General features: G+C 36.0%; 2 protein-coding genes across 19 annotated transcripts in view; one reads left to right on the forward strand and one right to left on the reverse strand.

Moving 5' to 3' along the window:
• The window catches only part of LOC125648273 (piezo-type mechanosensitive ion channel component 2-like), a 101,421-nt gene extending 91,734 nt beyond the window's left edge, over nt 1-9,687 (forward strand). For 9 of the 10 annotated variants that reach the window (XM_056155938.1, XM_056155972.1, XM_056155948.1 and 6 more), the window contains one exon: nt 5,737-9,687. In XM_056155938.1, coding sequence (XP_056011913.1) covers nt 5,737-6,019 — 283 coding nt within the window. In that variant the 3' untranslated portion in view covers nt 6,020-9,687. The remainder of the gene's footprint in view (nt 1-5,736) is intronic. The other variant, XM_048875253.2, reaches the window with a different exon arrangement.
• A 959-nt stretch (nt 9,688-10,646) lies between these two features.
• LOC125648234 (uncharacterized) overlaps nt 10,647-20,607 on the reverse strand; it is a 43,693-nt gene continuing 33,732 nt past the window's right edge. For all 9 annotated transcript variants that reach the window (XM_056155922.1, XM_056155935.1, XM_048875222.2 and 6 more), the window contains one exon: nt 10,647-20,269. In XM_056155922.1, the coding sequence (XP_056011897.1) occupies nt 12,705-20,237 (7,533 nt within the window). In that variant the 5' untranslated portion in view covers nt 20,238-20,269 and the 3' untranslated portion in view covers nt 10,647-12,704. The remainder of the gene's footprint in view (nt 20,270-20,607) is intronic.

A 20,607-nucleotide genomic window follows, 5' to 3' on the forward strand; every position in this document is an offset into this window, starting at 1 on the left:
AATCATTGCGATACATCTGACAAGGGTAAAATCATTTTTCATTTTTTGCTGGTGTTCTACCTTGCTTAATGACAACACCAAAATGAACATTTCCCACAATTCTTGTCTAGTAAGACAAAAAATTAGGTACATTTCTTACTATTTTGGTTTTATGCATTAGCTATATACTTGCCAATGATATATCATTGCCAATATCGTATAATTAACTTCCTGGTCTGAAAACTAGAACGAGTTTAAACTTCTTGAAAAAACAATTTCCAACATGCTGATATTCATTTTGAATATAGAATTTTCTGTTATGAATGGGGCATGTTAACTTACTGCATATTTTAAATAGTTCTTGCACAAAGGTGTACTCCAACACATTTAGTAAATACTTTGGCTGAAAGTCATTAAATCTGTTAATAAATTGAACTGAATTACACTTTTTTCTCTTCTTTGGCCCACTAAAACTCTAATGAAACAGTGATTGAAGGTCACATCTTCTTATGTTGTTGTACAGGATATATTTGACATGAAAACATGTGGATTCTGTCTCTCATGTACAGGGTATATTTGTCATGAAAACATGTGGATTCTGTCTGTCATTAGTCCAGTCATTCTACTGTTTTACCTCAAACTAATTGCAACAGAAATGGTTTTTGCGAAACTTGTAGTGGAATATGAATATAATGATCATATAAAAAATCAAGAAAAATTGAGAGAGGGGAAAGTCATCGATTTTCTAATTTAAATTAGCACATTTTCATAGCATAAACTTTGTTACGACATGGCTTCCATAGACACAGAAGAGTTTACAAGGGAGATAATTGAAGTTATGTAGACACTCTTTGTAGTACTGCATATATACTGGTAAGTCAATTTTATCCTCTAAAATGCTAGTTTGTTTCAGGCATGTGCTAATTTTTGACCACTAATGACATTTTCATACGAAAACAAAATGACTTTGTTTAAATATATTAATGAAGTTCAACATTATACGATATTCTATGTATACTATCCATATTATGTCTGATTCTTAGACATCGGTTCCAAAACATCTGAAACCAAGTGATTATACATGTATAATCAAAGAACTACAATTTGAAAAATTTTAAATATTGCAGTCTAACTTCTCTCCAAAACAAAAATATCATATCAATATGTAAGCCCTCGCTAACAACAGACAAAAAAGTATAGAAAGCAGTTTTGGCCATTAGTTGATGATGTTTAGCGTTAAATGTCGCAAAAACACAAGAACAACAAAAACGTATCTCTTATCAATTAATATTCCTTCAAACATTTATGTAATGTTTGTTTGTTTGTAGTTGTAGGTGAAATACCACTTGTAATGATTCTTTAATGCGCCACCGTCTGTCGCGACACAGGATCTCCGTTTTTAAGGTCATATTCGAAAGACCTGTGATTTTCACTTCGAAATGTCGAGCGTTTGGTGAAAGAGTAATCGCATCTTAGGTTTGATGCAGCCATGACACGAGCGGCCTTAAACTTAGCTTCTAATTGTACATACATGAGAATAATTTCTAGATGATTTAGTAAAATCAACTGTTTTTCAAGCATTGGGCATTTGTCCCTCACAAGTGAATTGCATCGACTTTTTAATTTTCAGGTAGTGATAGAACACTTGAATTTGCAATACATTTCTTGGTGATAGTCAATATATTGTGCAACTAAGAGAAAAAGGGAGCATAAGTGTGAACAGGACGAGTGCCGTCAGAAATGACTCCATTGTCTCGAAAATTTGTTTTTACAAATACCTAGGAATTTCAACTTTCGAAAAACTTTTCTTAATTTGTGTAGCTCGTTTTGAACTATTGTAGTGTAGTATGGGTCTCCGAAACTACCACAACATTGAGATGGTTCAGAATCGCGAAGTTCGTCATTATCACAGATTCATTCCTTTACCTGCACTACATGTATGGCGAATTCGGATGGAAGAATCCTTAACGCTGACATTGTATAAACTATACGATACTGGAATCATCTACTATCAATGGACAACATTACTAAACATGTGTGAATCGATATAATAAGTCTAACTGGACATCACAAATGAAGTCATTATCTGAATCTTTATATTCTAAAGAAAATATATAATAGGTTACTATTGTGTGACACTAGTGATTTCAGAACAAGTTGCTTCATAACTATAAGAAGTAGTGGCTAGTACATGTAAAAGTCAATCAACTATTAAGTTATGTTTATATAAAGATATTAAAACAAATTTTAGAACCAAAAATTAATTTTCTACAAGCATTCCAAAATATCTAAGATCTTTACTTGCACTATGAAGATGTGGTATACTTCTAATTAGAATAGAAACGGGGCGATACAAAGGAGAAGAATTAGAAGACAGAATATGTACACTGTTCTTTAGATTGTGTTCCCGTGGGGGAATAAATGGGGCGGCCCTTCGGATGAGACCGAAAAAAATTGAGGCCCAGTGTCACAGCAGGTGTGGCATGATAAAGATCCCTCCATGCTCAAAGGCCATAAGCGCCGAGTATATAGGCCTAAGTTGTGCAGCCCTTCACTGGCAATGGTGATGTCTCCATATGAGTGAAATATTCTCAAAAGGGATGTTAAACAATATACAATCAATCACTTTTAATAGATTGTCTAGAAGATGAGATTCACGTTTTACTACCTTGTACTGCATACTTAAATCTCAGAACAGATTTTTTATTACTTGTACCCCACATTGTGTATGTCAACTTAGATTGTATTATTTTTTATTATTTCGGCAAACGACCCAGTTTATACATTCCGCTTATATTTACAGACATTCTTTGATTTACAGAAAACACTATGCGTAATTATTGTCTTTGTATTGCTATTATTTCTTTATCACAGTGACATATAGATCCGATGGATTGGGTGTTTTTAATTCGCATTTATACGATATGATGTATGTCACTTTAATTACTGACTTACTGTAACAATTTGTGGCAAAAGAGTGCATCAAAAATCATTTAAAATGTCGCCGTGACTACTCTAATCCCAACACAATAATCTTTTTTTTTTTAAAGGCAAATTTGGTGTCTAAATCTACAAGTCTTAATCATGAATGATCAAGTCACGGTCTTCACTCAACAACACCTACTTTTTACTTCGACAAGAACTGTATATTTTGTGCAAATTTTCTGATAGGGAAAATTGGCTTTTCTATCTGAACTGTAGATTTCTCAAAGAAACTTATAGATATTTGTAGAGAAAGAAATGAGGAATGGTAAAAAACAATACCCTCGTCCCGGCTAATTTGCATGCACCCAATTCAATTTATCACTAAACTTGTAGCGTAAATTTTCTAACTCGTAAGCAAATCCCAACACCCTAAGCAAGTTTTTTTCCAAGGTCACGAAAAGTGGGTCAATCATCAAGGTCACAATGTCAAAATGATTGGTACCATCTAAAGGTTTTGTCGCAAAGAATACACGTGTTAAATATGAAAATACTGTCATTTACCATTCAAATGTTATGGCCAAAGTTAAACATTTTGTGGACTGACAAACAAACGAACAGAGCAAACACGATTACGGGATCATACACAGGGGCGGATCCAGTAATTGCGGGGAGGAAGGGGGGGCGCAAGTTTATGAGGCCGGGGGTCTGGGGGCCGCCTTGAACTCCTACATGGATTTTATAGGGCTTGAAATATGTCTCCTAAGTAGTTATTTTTACTATTTTCTGTCATTAAGGATAAAAGTGAAATTAATAAAATTTTAAGGTTTTTTTTTGGGGGGGGGGGGGGATGCAGGATGCAAGTTCTCCCAATAAAAGTAATTAAATCAATCAAAACATTTTGTTATTTATTTTTCCGAAAGTGGAAGAATTTATTGCTTCTTTTATCGTTTACAATTTTCTAAAAAGACCATGGTTTATCTTAATTTTGAAAATTAGGGGGGGGGGGGGCGACTGCGCCCCCTTAAATCCGCCACTGATACACTCCTGATTTTAAAATCTCAAACTGTTAAATAATTTTTATGAATTAATTATCACTTCTTTAACTGTCTCATATAAATAGTATCTCATTTTGTGCCAGAATCAATGTTTACGAGTTTCACATTAACTCTTCTCATTTTCATCGATTTTTCTTCCAAAATAAGGCTTTATGCTTCATAAAAAATCATTCATTTGAAATTTTGGTATGAATAAAGTAGTTTGTGAATGTTAACACCGTTCCCGATGATTATAGCAATTATGTTTCTTTTATTTCTTTCATGTGTGAAGATAAATGATAAATCCCGGTTTTCGGTGATTTTTTATCAAAATGTACGATTTTGCCCCCAAAATACACGTTTCCCCTTTGTTTTGTGCTCTAGATTTTTTACCGTTTGAAAACAAAAACATTTCTGTTGCAATTAGTTTGAGGTTACGCTATATTTTTGGCTAGAATGACTGGACTACATGTACAGGGTATATTTGTCATGAAAACGTGTGAATTCTGTCTGTCATGTACAGGGTATATTTGTCATGAAAACATGTGGATTCTGTCTCTCATGTACAGGGTATATTTGTCATGAAAACATGTGGATTCTGTCTCTCATGTACAGGGTATATTTGACATGAAAACATGTGGATTCTGTCTGTCATGTACAAAGATCTGGAATCCATTTCATTTTTAAGGTGAAAGGACTTGAGGAGAAAGTCACCCAAGGGAATTTTTCAAAATTTGTTGATTATGAAATATTGTCTGTTTTGTGCATCCATTTTCAGTTACATTTTCATAGATGCAAACTGGGCTGTAGGCCACTGTTAACCAACAATTTCACGACAATACTGACCTCCTCCCAAAGGATCACACCATAACTGAAAATGAATTCATATAACACACAGATGCCTCAACTCGGGATAAGTTGGCCAGGGCCAAACTGTCACAAGTAGACCAAATCAAAAGTCAATAATTGTATATTTTTTGTGCATTTCATCAAATATCCACCTAGTGTAAAAATATCAATAAACAGAAAATTCTTGTACCCTATTTTAAGTGGGCTGCTTGACTTGATAAATTATTATGATCAGTGATATTCATTTTGTTTCATCATTAAATTCAACCAAAATCAACACTTAGCACATTTTTATAACATTGTAAATGATATTATGTAGCCATATTTATTTCACTTACTGGAAAAACCATACAATGATAATGCACATATGTTCTGATTGACAATCCAGAGACATTCCGAGATTACATGAACCATTCTTGGGCATTATTTAATGCTGCTCTGTATTTCAACAAAGAGGTACACCATGCCACATGCTTCAAACTTTTGACATGACAACTTCAACCTTGCCTTAATTTTAGTGGGTCACACCAACTTTCTTTTATTGCTTTATAATTTGTTTTTCTCACAAACTATGCATCTCATGAAGGTGTTATTAATGGGAATGTGATATCTTTTGACAAGCAAGAAACTAAGCATAGTATTACCGATACAAAATTATGAATGTGACTTCACGCATGCGGTTAGTCATGTTGCTCCAAAATAATTTCATAGCGGTTATCAGGTGAGCATGGCTGTATTTCCTGCTTGTATAATCCCTGTGCTTGAACATGATAAAATCCTGTTAAAGCCTGGTTGTGGCACTGGCTATTGTGTTGCATTATACACATGTGCTATAAATAGGCATATCTAACATCATATGTAAATCACCTTGTTACAATAACTTTAAACTGTGTAATGTAAATTCTGCATTGTTTGATTTTTGTACGACATAAATGATGTGCTCTTTCAGAATAATTGGCCTATACGTGACCTTCATTCTTTTGATTGGGCGTATCTTGAGACTCAGTACCACAGGCTTGGCTGAGAAGATCACCTATTTGGAGTTACCCCATGTTGACAACATCCTACAGCTCTGTCTAGATGTCTATCTCGTCCGCGAGATGCACGAGTTCAGACTTGAGGAAGACCTGTATGCCAAGCTCATTTTTGTGTATCGATCAGCTGAGACGAGGATCAAGTGGACTCGGTTGCCAAAAGACCTAATCATCACAGACGCAAAGAAAAAGAACTAGAAGTCAATGACATTGTAATCATTGACAAATATATTCAATGAATAGTTTGCTTTTACCTAATCTGCAATACAGTAAAGCACAGTTATAGCGAACTTCCAGGGCCAATAAAATTTTCATAATATTCCTCTCATTGGGGAATAAATATTACTTTGCAATAAACATGAATTTGTTTTAAGAGTGCTTGTTATAAGCATGTTTTACTGTATTTGTGAGATTTCTTTGGGCTGTTTATAATGTAACTAGGTGTTTGGTGTATTTTGAGATTTAGTATTAGGTTTGAGATGGTGTGATATCCTGTGCTCATTATATGCTGTACTTAGTACTTCTAGCAGTAGTAGACTCCATATAAGGTTTCATGAGGTGTTTTTATAAAAATTTATATTGTAAAACAAAATTCATCCATGGTGTACATATTCCAACTTTTTACATAGATTTTTATGGAACACACTTTATATGTATAATTTTGTAACTTGAACAGTGTAACTGTATAAATAGTTAAAAGGCACTTTCACACACAGTGTATATCAAAAGTGCATCACTGCATGAATAATACTTGTGAAGAATGTGAAAAATCATAGTTTGTATAAAAAGAGGCTTAGCATATTGTTTATGTAAAAATGTGTTCAATAATTTTTTTCTCTTTGTAATGTAGTCAATAGAGTTATACTTGTGATGTCACTGTAAGATTGCTGTTTGTTTGTCTATACACCTGCTGTGTATGTATATCACTTGTATCAACCATGCACTTTTCCTTTGACTCCTTCAGCATCATCGGCCTGTATGTCTCTCTGGTGCTGGTGGTGGGGCGCTTTGTCCGTGTGTTTTTTGCCGGCAGTTCCTATCAGATCATGTACCAGGAATTACCCAGTGTGGACAACATTCTCAATCTGTGTTTGGACATTTACATGGTGCGAGAGAGCCAGGATTTCCGAATGGAAGAATACTTGTTTTCTAAGCTGATCTTTTTGTATAGGTCTCCAGAGACACTCCACAAATGGACCAAGATTAAATACAACTGATAATTTAGTACATACATGCATAATATATTGTATGAATTGCTTGTAGTGCCAAATATTTTTTGAATTTAAAGTAATTCGGATGATTTTTTTATGCCAAAAGAAATTTATGCTTACAAGACATTCAAAATTTCTTTTTGAATGTCAGTTCATATACAGAGCATGATTAATTAAAGTGACTTTCATATTTATTAAAGTATGTATTTCATTTGCTAATGCCTTAAGAATTTCTACTTGTTCTTGTTATTTCCCTTAGTTCTTGTCATCTTGCAGTAGGCAGTTTCTTAGATACAGGTGTGTGGGGTGTATGTATATGTAATCTGTCTCATTAACCATTCCTATTGATATACCTTTGATCTGAAAGAATTTGATTTCCTCGTATCTTCGATGTACCTGTTTGTATCTACCTGTTTTACCTGTTTGTATCTTGCAGGTCTTTGGCATGTGTTGTCAAAGAAAATGTCCTACTTTATATCGTTTCTTGTTTGTTAGTGCTCCAATCAAATTTTTTGATTTGCATGCAATATATTGGATTTTTATATATGTAAACCAAATAATGGTGCCTTTTTTCCAACTTTGGAATACTTTTTTGAGTGCTTACTGAAGTAAATTTGCTATTCCATGAAAATAAACCCCACTTCGGTCAAAGTTGCAGTGCATTTATATTTTTCCTTGAATGAATTGTTCAACTTTAATCTGAATTCTGCAACTCAATTTGAGCAACTTTTTGACACTTTTTTGTACTAATTTAACATGTATAGAATGAAATTAAAGACTCATATATACTATGTAGTGAGTATTTTGCATGGGGTAATATTTTTGGCTTAATTTAGTAGTTTGATGTTGTGCAGCAAAATTTTTAATAGCTAAATATATGTCAAAAATACATATAACAGTCAAGGGGGGGGGGGGGTAAGTAAACTACTGGGGTTTTTTTTTGGTGGGAGGGGGGTTATATCGTTTGTTTCTGACAACAGAAAAATGGTTTACAGATATGGAATTAAAAAGACACTGTTTAGCAATTTTCATGTTTTGGAACTCGGTGTCTGCCAAAATATATTCCACCAAAATCATTTTTATACCCATGAATCACCAAAGTTTACACCCGCAGAAAAAAAGCTATGTGGTAAATACATGTACATGTAGTGAACACAGATAAGTGTAGTATTGTATTTATATTATATTTATTTATTGTTGTGTCAATTGCTTTTTAAAAATTGCTTAGGGAACAAACTGGAGAGTTTGCAGAATGTGCAAAATATAACAATATTATCAACTTCATTACTATTGAAATCTAGCAAATCAAGTTTGGTTAAATTATCTTTATTTTGTTTTTGAAACAAAAATATAATTAATGATTTTTATAGATAATGATAATTTAAATTTTGAAAATGGAGAAACTGATAGAATTCAAATGTAAAACTCTTGACCCTGTTAGTGTTTTTCTCCCTCAACGGGTATGCCTAATATCAAATTTAATGCTTTCAATAGGGAGAGATATGAAAGAATATAAAGTATTTTCATTAACAACTGTTGAATAATAGAGTACATTTTTTATTATTAAGAAATGATCACCTCGTCCATATTAATTACGTCTTTCGTAAGTACACATTAGTTTGGGGTTTGTTCTATTCATCAAGACAGTGATTGGAGCATTGATGGAATGAAGATGGGAATATGAAATTGGTAATTTCTAATTGCCCAATATAAACTTATTTTTTGGCAATAGTTAAATACTTTATGGGAGAAATGGGAATGTGCCTTCAAGTTTTTTAATCTTCTCAATTAAGGCTGATTTATACATGTAATCCGTCAATAACTCTTCAGTTAAGGACTTGAAGTTCATTGTACTATCCAAAATAGCTGGGTTCAAGTGTGATTTTAAATGAATAACATAGTATTGAACTTTTTTGATTACTTGTTTCCTATATAGAAGTATCAAGTATTATTTAAGATGATATACTGAAATATCAACACCCAAAGTATGTTTCATTGTGGGAACTTTAATAGAAGATCTAAATAGGTAGAAAGCCATTTCTGATTTCTTTTTAAAATGTTGAAAAAATGACAAAAGTTTTCACTAGAATTACCAGGAAAACATGGATTGAAAATAAAATCCTTCATATTCAACATGGATTGTGGAATGGTTAATGATATTAGACCACAGAAGCCACACAATCACAAGGCTGAATTGAAATGACAATAGCACATAACTATCATTGGTTTTATTTATGGACTATAGTCAGAAATGTTTGCTGAACGCTTTGTGAATGAACTTTTTAAAACGAAATGGTGTTAATATATGTAAATTTATTTATAAATAGAGAGGGCGATTTGATTAGTGATATGATTTATTTGACTGAGTGATGTAAAATTAGTTATTCTGATATTTTCATTATATAATAGTTTAATTAAATTCTGTAAATATTTTTCTTATCACTTCTTTGTGTATAATCATTACATCATATCACATTTTAATGGGTGGTTTCCTGTAATAAGTTTTTGCTACAATTATATAGAGGTTTGTATATTTACAACAATAGTTGCATTTTCATATTTCAATGTCTTGAAATATCATTTGTGATTGATCATGTGCAATACTTATTTCATGCTGTCATTTTGTTGTCATCAAATAAATGTTTGCCACTTAAATTTGTTGTCCATTGTGTTCATGACTTGAAAGTTATTTAACTGTTTCAGAGAACCATATTCCATCCATATGTTTAGTAAAAAAATCCTGTTAATTTCAGGATTTTTGTTGTTGGGATATATAATTCATGTGAATTCATGTAATCAGAAAGATTTTCTCTGTGTTTGCCAAATGGACTAAAAATTTAAAAAATTTAAAAATTTGATGTTGGCTAAAAAAAATACTTTGTGGTGAGAGTGAATGCCAGCAAGTTTTGTCATTCGGCATATATTTTCATTATTGATAGTCCATCTCAAGAAATTGATGTGTTGAACCAGTAATATTATTAATATGTGTAGGCCTACTGGTAATAGATACTAATATAGCATACTTATCACAGCTGTAGACAGTAAGAATGTAATTTGCAAACATCTGTAATATTGGCTGGGTTATCGTGCTACCAGGCCTGGAGGTTACCGTACTCAAACTCAGCCATGTTTGTTTTGAGCAAAACTCTGAGCAAGCTCCGAAGCATACTCGATAAATCTTGTGCATGTACTCCATTTGATTATGAAGAATGATTTTTAAAAAGTTTTTAGTACGAATTAGAGCACGGAGTTTGAGTCCAAGTATGAAAATGTGCTCAAAGAAGTTTTATAACCTCAATATTGTTATAAGTTCCTGAGGGGCTGGGTATCCTCATGAAAAGTATGTGAATTAGGGGGGTACCCGACATCAAAGGTTTTACTTTCTAATAAATGTACTCCCTGAGCTAGCTCCAGGTCACGGTATAACAAATCTACTCAGTAATACTGTTTTAATGAAATGTTCTTGTTTAATACCAGTATTTGAGGCGTTCAAGATTACCCGATTGTCTTACAATACGCAATCCTGACAGCCACTTCTGAAGTCATTCGCTTTATTAGAGAAAAGCAGGCATTGTCCAAATATCCTCCAAGTTGATAAAATACACAAAACACAATTTGAATTATATTAACTCTTTAATATTAGAAAGACAAAAAAAAGTTCTAAAATAGATCAATGACTAAAATATGCTTATACATTCTACATTACATGCAGCTATACAGGGTATTGTTCATTAAAAGGATGGTAATTTTCCCAGTATTATAGTTATAAATTGCATAGCATTGAAAAAAAATATTCCCAAATCTGTATACAATTTTTTTTCTCATTGGAGAAAATTGAATACCTTTGAACATATATTTCATTGAATTAAAACTCAAATAATGATCAAACACCAAAAAGAAGAAAAAAGGTAAAAGAGGGACAAACTTGGATAAATTTTGTTGAATATGTTTGTAAAATGCAGGAAGTATGAATACATTCATACACTATATATAGCACCAGGAATCAGTGACCAATCATACAGAGTCATAGATTATTCAATACAGAAATTAACAATGAAAGAGACAATGCTGGGCAAATAAGTGGTTCAGAAAGCTACTGAGGCCAATTAACCTTAATTAAAGTAAAACTTTGTAATATTTATGTCACTGAAATATGCATGTTACTGGTTAAAGGTGGACATTATGAAAATTTATTAGTGTATATTAATGACAAGAAGTTATTTTCTGCATGTCAGTTATCTCTCTCAATGTGTTTCCGTAACGAATAAACTAGTTTTTGTACAACAATATAAAACTCGAGTCTATACAATTTTAAAAATTGAAACAAAAGCAAAAATGTACATCAATCAAAGCAAGTGAGAAAATTAGCAGTATACTCTAACAAAACCAATTTTCAATGGAGAAGTTGTTATAAATACACATGAATTAGATTCTTATGACAGTAACAGAATAATAATAGAATTTTAACAGGACATTCGGATCATTTGAACAATCATTCAAGGCACATTTGTTATGCATAGTCATCATGGTCAATATAAAATGTGACAAAAAATAGAGTTGTTCCCCTTGAACCATATATAATTCTTGGAAGACAATTTCCATATATTACCCAATTCCAACAACCACGAAAAATAGGAAAAGCTGACAAAAACTGTTGTGTTATGAAAGACACCAACATTCTCATTAAATCTTGAAAATTTGCATACAGATGAATTCAGAATTTGTGCGGAATCGCCATTTAGTAAACATCAAAGAAAAATATAGTCCTTTTGGAGTCTATGGTAATACAATGAAAATGACATCAGTTGTGTTTTGAACAATCAGTATATTGTTTGTGCATAAACAGTGCTGTTAATATATAAAATTAGCAAAACACCAGCATAATCACAATAGTAATTAAAAATTCTGTGATCATACCAAACTGGAATGTATTTATAAAAAAAAAAATGGATATCCTGACACAAAATATTTTGCTGTCTGCAGAAGGAAGTCATACATAATAAAATATTAATACAAATATAAAATTTTTAACAATATACACATATAAGTATGATAATGTGGTTTTCTCATGCGCCTAGGATTTCTTAAAAGCCTGGATCAGGCCGTGAAATTGAACAATAACATTGCACTGTCTTACATGAATAAACAATAATATATGGAGTTTTCTTAATTTAAAAGCACTTGAACCATAGCATGACAAATATCATGACAGTTTTACAGTCAGTCTTCACTGGCTTCATCTGAACACAATGCGAGAGACTTGGTCGTGATTTGAACTCGATTCATCATCATCATATTATCACTACCTCATCCAAAATTAATAAAAAAAATAAATAAACTTCCTGAACAAGAATATATCCCATCAAATATCTACTCATCAAGTACTTGATGACAATAGACTACTTGAACGAAGTTGCTATACATTGATTATTGCATAATAAGTAAGTGATCATTGTAGTTGAATGTAATACATATATATCTTTATATACCTATTGGAAAATGATAATTATTAAGGCACTCTAATAATGATCTTTCTAGTAGAAACCCCTGATAAAAAGCACTCCAAAATGAGTATGATTAATTGCACAATCGTAAAGCACCTCTTGACATTAAGGCAAGTTTGTTCTTCTTTATGAACACTGAAAAATTCTTCCTACATTCAAATAACAATGTTAATACTTGGATCCTATGAGATGCTGTCTTTCATGTTTAAGCATTAACTCTTTATTGTCAAATTCACGCTCACAATATGGACACACATACACTTTGGTTCTGGATTTCTGTGCCTCATTGGACGGTTCCTCTTTTTCTATGGACTCAGATTTCTTTGCCTCTTTCCGTGTTGGCTTCACCACAGGAACTTCTGGGGATTGCGGAAGTTTGTCCCCCTGTTTGGCCAGCATAGCTTGTACAGCTTCAGCATCAAGCTTGGTGCTGGGGAAATGAAGCTGAACATGTTCCACCATAGTGTGTTCCTCCTGGTCACTGTAGTCACAATATGGACAGCTGTGTTTGCCATGCTTATGATGTTGCTTGGAGTGTTCCTTCAATATTTCGGGGCTGGTGGTACTGTATGGGCACCTGCTGCACTTCCAGTCTTGTGGCTTTTCTTCCTCACTTTCCATCTCGCTTTCATTTGGGCTGTCTCCAGCATTGAAGTATAACTGAGGTTCAACTTCAGGACTAGAAACATTCATTTCATCTGAGTTACTCCTGTCAAGCCCCTGCCTGCTGCTTATTTTGTGGAGCTTCATGTGCTGAGCTAGGAGGTTCCAGCGGTCAATGCTGTAGGAACAGTGATTACAGGTATAGCGTGCATTGATTTTGTGAAGATTTCTATGATAGGCAAAGCTGTTTTTGTTGTTGCAGGAGAATGGACAGAGTTTGCAGCGATAAATCTTTTTCCCACTGAACTGGCGATTAGACATTCTCTGTAGAGCTTTGTCATCGACTGGACTTGGGCTCTTCTTCTGCTTATCCATGGACATGTCTTCAGGTGACAATGTACCTTTCGCATCATTTTCAAGAGCAAAGTTACGATTAAGGAAGACAATGTCCTCAGGAGATGGGTTGAAACTTGGCATCTTGCAGTGGACTTTTCGGTGCTGATACAACAGGTTCAGTCGGTCAGCACTCCAGTTGCAGTAGTCACAAATGTACTTCTTATTCAAACCATGCATGTGTATGTGGCACTTAAAGCTTCTAAGTGCATTGCATTTGTAAGGACATTGTGAACAGGTATAGCGTATCTTTTGTTCATTTCCCATGGCTCCCGATAGATTTAATGACATCTGTTGCTGGAGAGCAGTGGGGTCTATCTCTGAAAGACTGTCTTCAGAGTCCTGCCCCTCTACCTCAACATCTGACGTTTTTTTGTCTTCATGACCTTCAAATTCAGCTTGCTCTAAAGCAGCCATTTCCTCTTCATCAAAGTCTGCCTCTTCCATCATGGTCTCCAACTCTTCTGGATTTTCATTATTTTCATCTGAGAAGTCTTTCATGTTGTCTTCACTATTGGTTGAAGTAGGCTCTAGTGTCTGGATGCTGCTCAATGCTCGCAGACCATCTTCATCATATGGATCTAATGTGATGTCTTGGTAGTCTGTAGATTTAGCATCAGTAATGGCACTGTTCTCATGGAACTTCATGTGCTGCAGTCTCAAGAAATTTCTTGTTGCACTGTAATCACAGTACTGGCACTTGAATTTGCTCTTGATGATGTGCTGTTTGTGATGCTTGCTGATGTTATTCTTGCAGAATGAGAAGTATGGACATCTTGCACATCTGTACCTCAGTCTACCAGTGCTGTTCTTCAGGTTATTCAGAACAGTCTTTAGAGTCTGCGATGTGACTTTGTGTTCAGGAGACTTTAGTTCTGTTTGGGAGCTACTTGGCATCAGATCAATTTTGCTAAGAAACTGGTGCTGGCTAGTTGGTCCCTGAAGAGCTGTTTTGATTTCTTCCTCCTCATTCTGGCTCAGGTCTGGTTCATATGGTTCTCTGTGAACAGCCAGGTGCTTCAGCAGAAGGTTCTGTGTGTCAACACTGAATTCACAGTAGTTACACTTGAATTCACGATCCAGATTGTGGAGAGTCAAATGATACTGAAACATTTCCACTGTTCTACATTTATAAGGACACTTGGTACAGGTTGGCAGGATCAGATTGGAAGCCTTCTGGCTTTGGTTGCTCCAGATGACTGAATTGTTGTTTTCTTCTACAGAGTTGTTCGATTCCGGTACGTATGGGATCTTGCTTGGTGACTGCTCAATGAAGATGGGGCTCTGTGGATGGAGGCATTCATAATGGATTTCAAGCTGTTTGAGATTGTCCATTCCAAGCTTGCATTTCTCACATGCAAGTCTTTTGTTGCTGTTGTGAAGTTTAACATGACTTATAGTGTTGCTTGGGTTGCTGTTGACAAATATGCACTTAGGACATTTGTAACTTTTTCTGCCATTGATGGTGCAGACTTGAATGGGCACTCCATACCATGTAGTTTCTTCTTTGATGATAAGAACTGGATTTTGTCCTTTGGTGGCCATTGTATAGTAAACTCGAATCTCATTCATGGAGAAGTTGAATGCTTCATCACTGATATCTGGAATATCGTTGAAAGAGCCTGTGAAGGAACCATCCAAACTACTGCTCATGCTCTCAGAGTTCATATCAGGTGTTGTTCTTCCCTTGGAATGCATGTCATCTTGGTAACTTTTGCCTCCAGACCCAGAAGTCAGATTAATTTTCTCTTCAGGAGTTCCTCTCCAGAGATCCCCATGTGTGCCTTTCATGTGCTGATACAGAAGGTTGAGACGATCTATGCTGTAGTCACAGAATCGACAAGTGTGTCTACAATTACTGCCATGTCTCTCAATGTGACGTAGGTAAGTGACTGCATTTGGAGCAGTGAATGAACATTTTGTGCATTGGAATGATCTTCCTCTCTTGTTTGGGCTGGTAGATTTCTTGGCCTTTGCAAGCAGGGCTTGAGCAACAAGAGTAGATGACTGTGAGATTGGAATGCCAGACTTGTTATTGTTAGCATCTTGTGAGAACTTTGTAAAGCTGCTTGTGTTTAGGGTTGATGTTGAAGGAGAACTGTATACAGGATTCGGTGAAGTCTTTTCTGACAGTGAAAATGGAAGTTTGGGCTCAATGGGCCGATATCTTGACTGGTTCAGCGCACTTTTCAGTATGGATTGGTGGAATTGCTGATGCTCTAGCTGCAGTTTCTGTTGCTCAAGAAGTTTTTGTTGCTCCAATTCTTGCTGTTTTTGAAGCTCTTGTTTTTGCTGCATGCGTTTTTGACGTTCTAGGTAAGGATCACTCATTCTGATTGGCAGGGCCAAACTGGGCGATTCCCCCATCTCTTGCTGATGCAATTCCATTGGATGACGAGTACTGGCGTGATGATACAGCTTTGTCAGGTTAGGGAACCTAGCTGGACACCATTCACATGGGAATGGCATTGAAGAACTGTGAGTCTCTGGTTGTTCAAACATGCTGGGTCCATTGACTCTCCTAAGTTCACTACTGATGGAGGTCAGGCTTGAGCTTGAGAGATCCAGCGCACCACTCTCTCTGGCTTTGAAACTGCACCCAGAACTGTTGAGGTCACTTGGACTTTGCCGGGAGTCATCATCCATCATGTTATTGTATTCATCATCATTATCATCATTCATATTTTGAAGATACTCATATTCCTCTGTGTCCATATTGTCAAAGTCATTATTCTCTAGAATTTCTGCAAATTCAGTGCATTCATTTGGATCAAATTCAGGATGAAGTCTCATGTGCTGAACGAGAAGTCCTCTACTGAATACATTGTAGTCACAGTAGTAGCACTTCAAGGCATGGTCACCACGTGGCTGGTGCATGGCTTCATGCATGGTAAGGCCTGAACGTTTGAAGCAGGTGTATGGGCACTTGGAACAGCGGAATTGTTGAACTGGTTTTCTACGATGCTTCTGCAATGTTCTGTTGGACACCTGTTCACTAGGTAATTCCAACACGGAATTGTTACTATCTCTAGACATTAGTTTGCCAGTATGGGTCTTCTTATGCTGTAGCAAGGAAATCAAATCTGTGCCTTGAAAGTCACATTGCTTGCAGTTGTATTTTCCAGAAGCATCTTCTTTCTTATTATCTCCATGTATTTTCATATGAATTTCAAATGAGTATTTCTTGAAGGTGGAATAAGAACATTTATTGCATTTGTACAAGGTCCTGTCCTCTGAGTCTTGATCATCTGGGTAGATATCTCTTTGTGGAATCTGGTACTGGAATTTGTCTGAGTGAGTCTGCTGAGGAGATTTGGACTGAATGGACTGGTCATAATGCCCATAGGTTCGGATGTGTTTCTTTAAGTCGCATTTCCAGCGAGAGCTGTATCCACAGATTGCACAGCTAAAGGGTTTATTTTCTGAGTGAAGTACAGCATGGCGTCTTAACTCTGCCGGACTCTGAGCAACAAATGGGCACTCAAAGCAGTGGTACACTCCTTGGTTGATGATGCTCTTAAAGACTGGCTGCTGGCTGTTGGAGAGACTCATCATCTTTTCATACTCATCAAAAGTAGATTTGTTCATCTCTGCCATGGACATAACCGAACTGTTGTTGCTAGTAAGAGCTTCTGCCACAGAAGACATTGCATAGCGACTTTCCAAATTCTTCTGCATGAACTCTGACTGGGATCCTGAACCAGTTCTTTGGAAGGATCCTTGTGGCATGACAGTTACATTGGGTGGAGCTGAGTGTTTCTTCAGTTTATTGGTATCAATGACATCCCTAATAGTCCCACCTCCGCAGCGTTTCAGGTGCTTCACCACATCCCATTTCCATTTACTCTTGTAGCTACATCTTGGACAGTGGTAAGGTTTCTCATCAGAGTGATTCTTCATATGCTGAGTTATTTCAGATGGCCATCTAGCTCTGTACTCGCATATCTGACATTTGTATGGTAGCAGTATATCCGAGTTCTTGTCCTTGTCATTTGTTCGGGACTTGGAAGGGACATTGATTTGTTTTCCATTATCCATTCTCTTCTTGACAGCATTGATAACAGCCATCTGAGTTTGGGGATTGATGGAACAGGTTCCAAACATTTCATTGGGATCATTTCCTTTCTCATCCTCTGGAGGAATGAGGTTTTCCATGTCTCGTAGAGCAGAGTTACCAGAAATTCTTAGGCTACCTTGGGAGTCCTCACTAGCTGATTCATTGGCTCTGGAATCATCAAAGCTCAGGACACCTGCTGTGATGTATTCTTGACAATCAGCCTGAGATTGGTCCATTAGATTGGGCATATCAGTGTCAGACAGGCGTCTTTTTTTCTTAGATGGTTCATCAAAGGACATGCTATCTAGACCTCTTTTCGAGAATGTGTCTGTGTCTATGAGTGCTGCTGCAGTGCTGGTCATTGGATACATCATGGATGGTCGATCACCAGGGAATCCAGTAACAGGGGAGAGAACAGGAGGTGATTTTTGGTCCATTTTGGTATTCAAAGGAGCTGGGGAACTCCCTAGTTCTCTACGCTTGTATGGATTAGTAAGAGAGTTATGGCTTTTCTCAAAGTGCTTGACTAGATCCCATTTCCACTTGTAGGTAGATCCACAGACCATACAGACAAAAGGTCGCTCCTCTGAGTGGGAAACAGCATGCTTCTGAAGTTCAGCTGGCCACTTTGCAACAAACTGACACATGCTGCATTTGAGATACTTGGGTTCACTAGGTCCAGAAGTAGAAGCCTCGGACACAGCAATGGAACCAATGGCGTTCAAAGGCATTTTCAAGAGATGATATGTCTGCTGTAAACCATGTGGAATCTTCTGGATCGCTTCTTTGTGTTCATGAATTTTCTCTGAATGATTTTCTCCAAAGTGTTTGTTCAAATCCTCTACATTATTGAAATGCTCTTGACATTCTGCACACTTGAAAGCGCGTTTGTTCAAATGCAAAGTCATATGAGAACTATAGTCTACTAGTGTTTTAGCTACAAATGAACATCTATTGCACTGAAGTATAGGACTATCTTCTTTCTTGTTTCCACTGAGATCAAGACTTGAAGTTTGTTCAGACCAAGCATGTTCACCTTTCATGGAAGGAGAATGTTGAGATCCCTTATAGTAGGAATTAAAATCACTTTCCTTTTTGACAGAGAAGTCAATAGGCTGTTCACGACTAGATTCAATCAGGGACCTTGGATACAGCGTCTCAGATTTACTGGGAGAATGCTTCCCTCCTGCTACTGGCATGGAATCTGTGATAAATGGTCCAATGAAGCGTGGCATGACAACGGAAGACATGCTGCTATTTTCCAGGAGGTCTGTTCCAGGTTGGTAACGTTCCACCATACTGACAGGAGTCTCTGACCTTGAACGTTCACCCCTTTGACTTTGAGATGAAGGTGACAAGCGCTCTCCTCCTTTGGATGAAGGGAATCTATATGTATATTGCACATGGGTAAGGCTGTTGAGTTTGGCAAGCCCTGGGGGTGGGACACTAGAATCAGGAATGTCACCAAAGTGCTTTTCTTTCCAATGTTTGTTCAATGATTTTCTCCACTTGTAGACATTGCCACACTTGGAACAGGCATATTTTATTCCTGTGTCATCCTGAACTTCAAAATATTTTCCTGGATCAACTTCCTGTCTAGTTTTGCGTTTTTTCTTCTCAACAATAGGTGTTCCATCAGGTGTAGGTGCTAGCTCCTGGGATTCATTCTGAGGTGGAGTCTCTTCATCTTCTTCATCATCATCATCATCGTCATCATCATCGACAACATTTCGGATAAAGTTTGGACCATTTTCATCCATCCTCATTGATTCATTGAAGCTTCCACCTCTGTCCTTGTTTTCATTCAAGCTGCCATCAAAATCATATGAACCAAGTAAACTGCTGTTGTCTTTTCCAGTGAAGTGAAGTTTTCTGTGACGAGGTAACTTCTGTTTATATTTGGTGGCATACTCACATATGTCACACTCATAAATAATAATGTCTGGTTGATGTTCATCTTTCTGATGATGTAGGAAAGTTTTGGCACTTGTGGAGCTGAATTCACACTGGTTGCAGACGTAAGTGCGATTCTGAATATTACCACTACGTGTTGGAGTTTTACTTGACGTGTGATCATCTTCAGCTATTATCAGCTTCCCTTCTTCATCTTGCTCTTCGTGTTCACTGCCAAAATTACTTGCGTGTTCCATTTCTGATGAATCCATCTCATCTATCTCTTTTAGGAACTTCTCACTTTCATCAACTGGATTTCTTTTATTATCATCAACTGACTGATTTTCTTTGTTCATAGAATCTGAATTCTCATTCTCTAATGTGTAATCACTTTTCACAAAAGAGTGCGTCTCTACTGTGGTTTGGAATGTACTTAAATTTTGGTTTTTATTAGTGACAGAGTCTTGCTTCTCATCAGTGTCATGAGATCCACTTGATCGGGTGACTATTTTTTTCACGAGTGAGGCTTGACTATTTGAGTTGCTGCCGTTAGAACTTTTCCGTCGCTTACTTATTGAGCTAAGTATGTCAGGATCCTTTTCCTGGGAATGTGCGTATTTCTGGTGATTTAGAAAATCCTTGGGATCAGTGCATGTGAATCTGCACTGTTTACAAATCCGGTTTCTCCCGCAAGTTTTCAATTTTCTGTCATCATCAGCGACCTTTTCACCAGATTTGCATCCCTTGTCCAACATGATTCACAAGGCCTGCGCTGTGTTGTGTAATCCTGAAAATAGACATGAGAATTTGAAGGACCTAGTACACTTGTCTCTTTTGAATCATTCAAATCATTATTGTAGTTTCAAGTATTCATTAACCAAAGTAGAATTGCTGCTTAAACAACTTATCTCATGTAATTGCAGGTTGTCATTTTCCAAATCTCTCAAAAAATGTTAATTTATGTATCATGATGCAACTTCTTTAATAATATTCAAAAATCATTCTACACTTTATTTTTGTCAGTATGAATACCAATTTTCACCTCAATTTAAATACATTTACTCAATGAATGAAAAACTGTAAATTCCTTAACATTTCAAAAACACATTTCTAGTTTAGTGTCAT

Source organism: Ostrea edulis, chromosome 1, assembly GCF_947568905.1.
Source record: "Ostrea edulis chromosome 1, xbOstEdul1.1, whole genome shotgun sequence".
Lineage (NCBI taxonomy): Eukaryota > Metazoa > Mollusca > Bivalvia > Ostreida > Ostreidae > Ostrea > Ostrea edulis.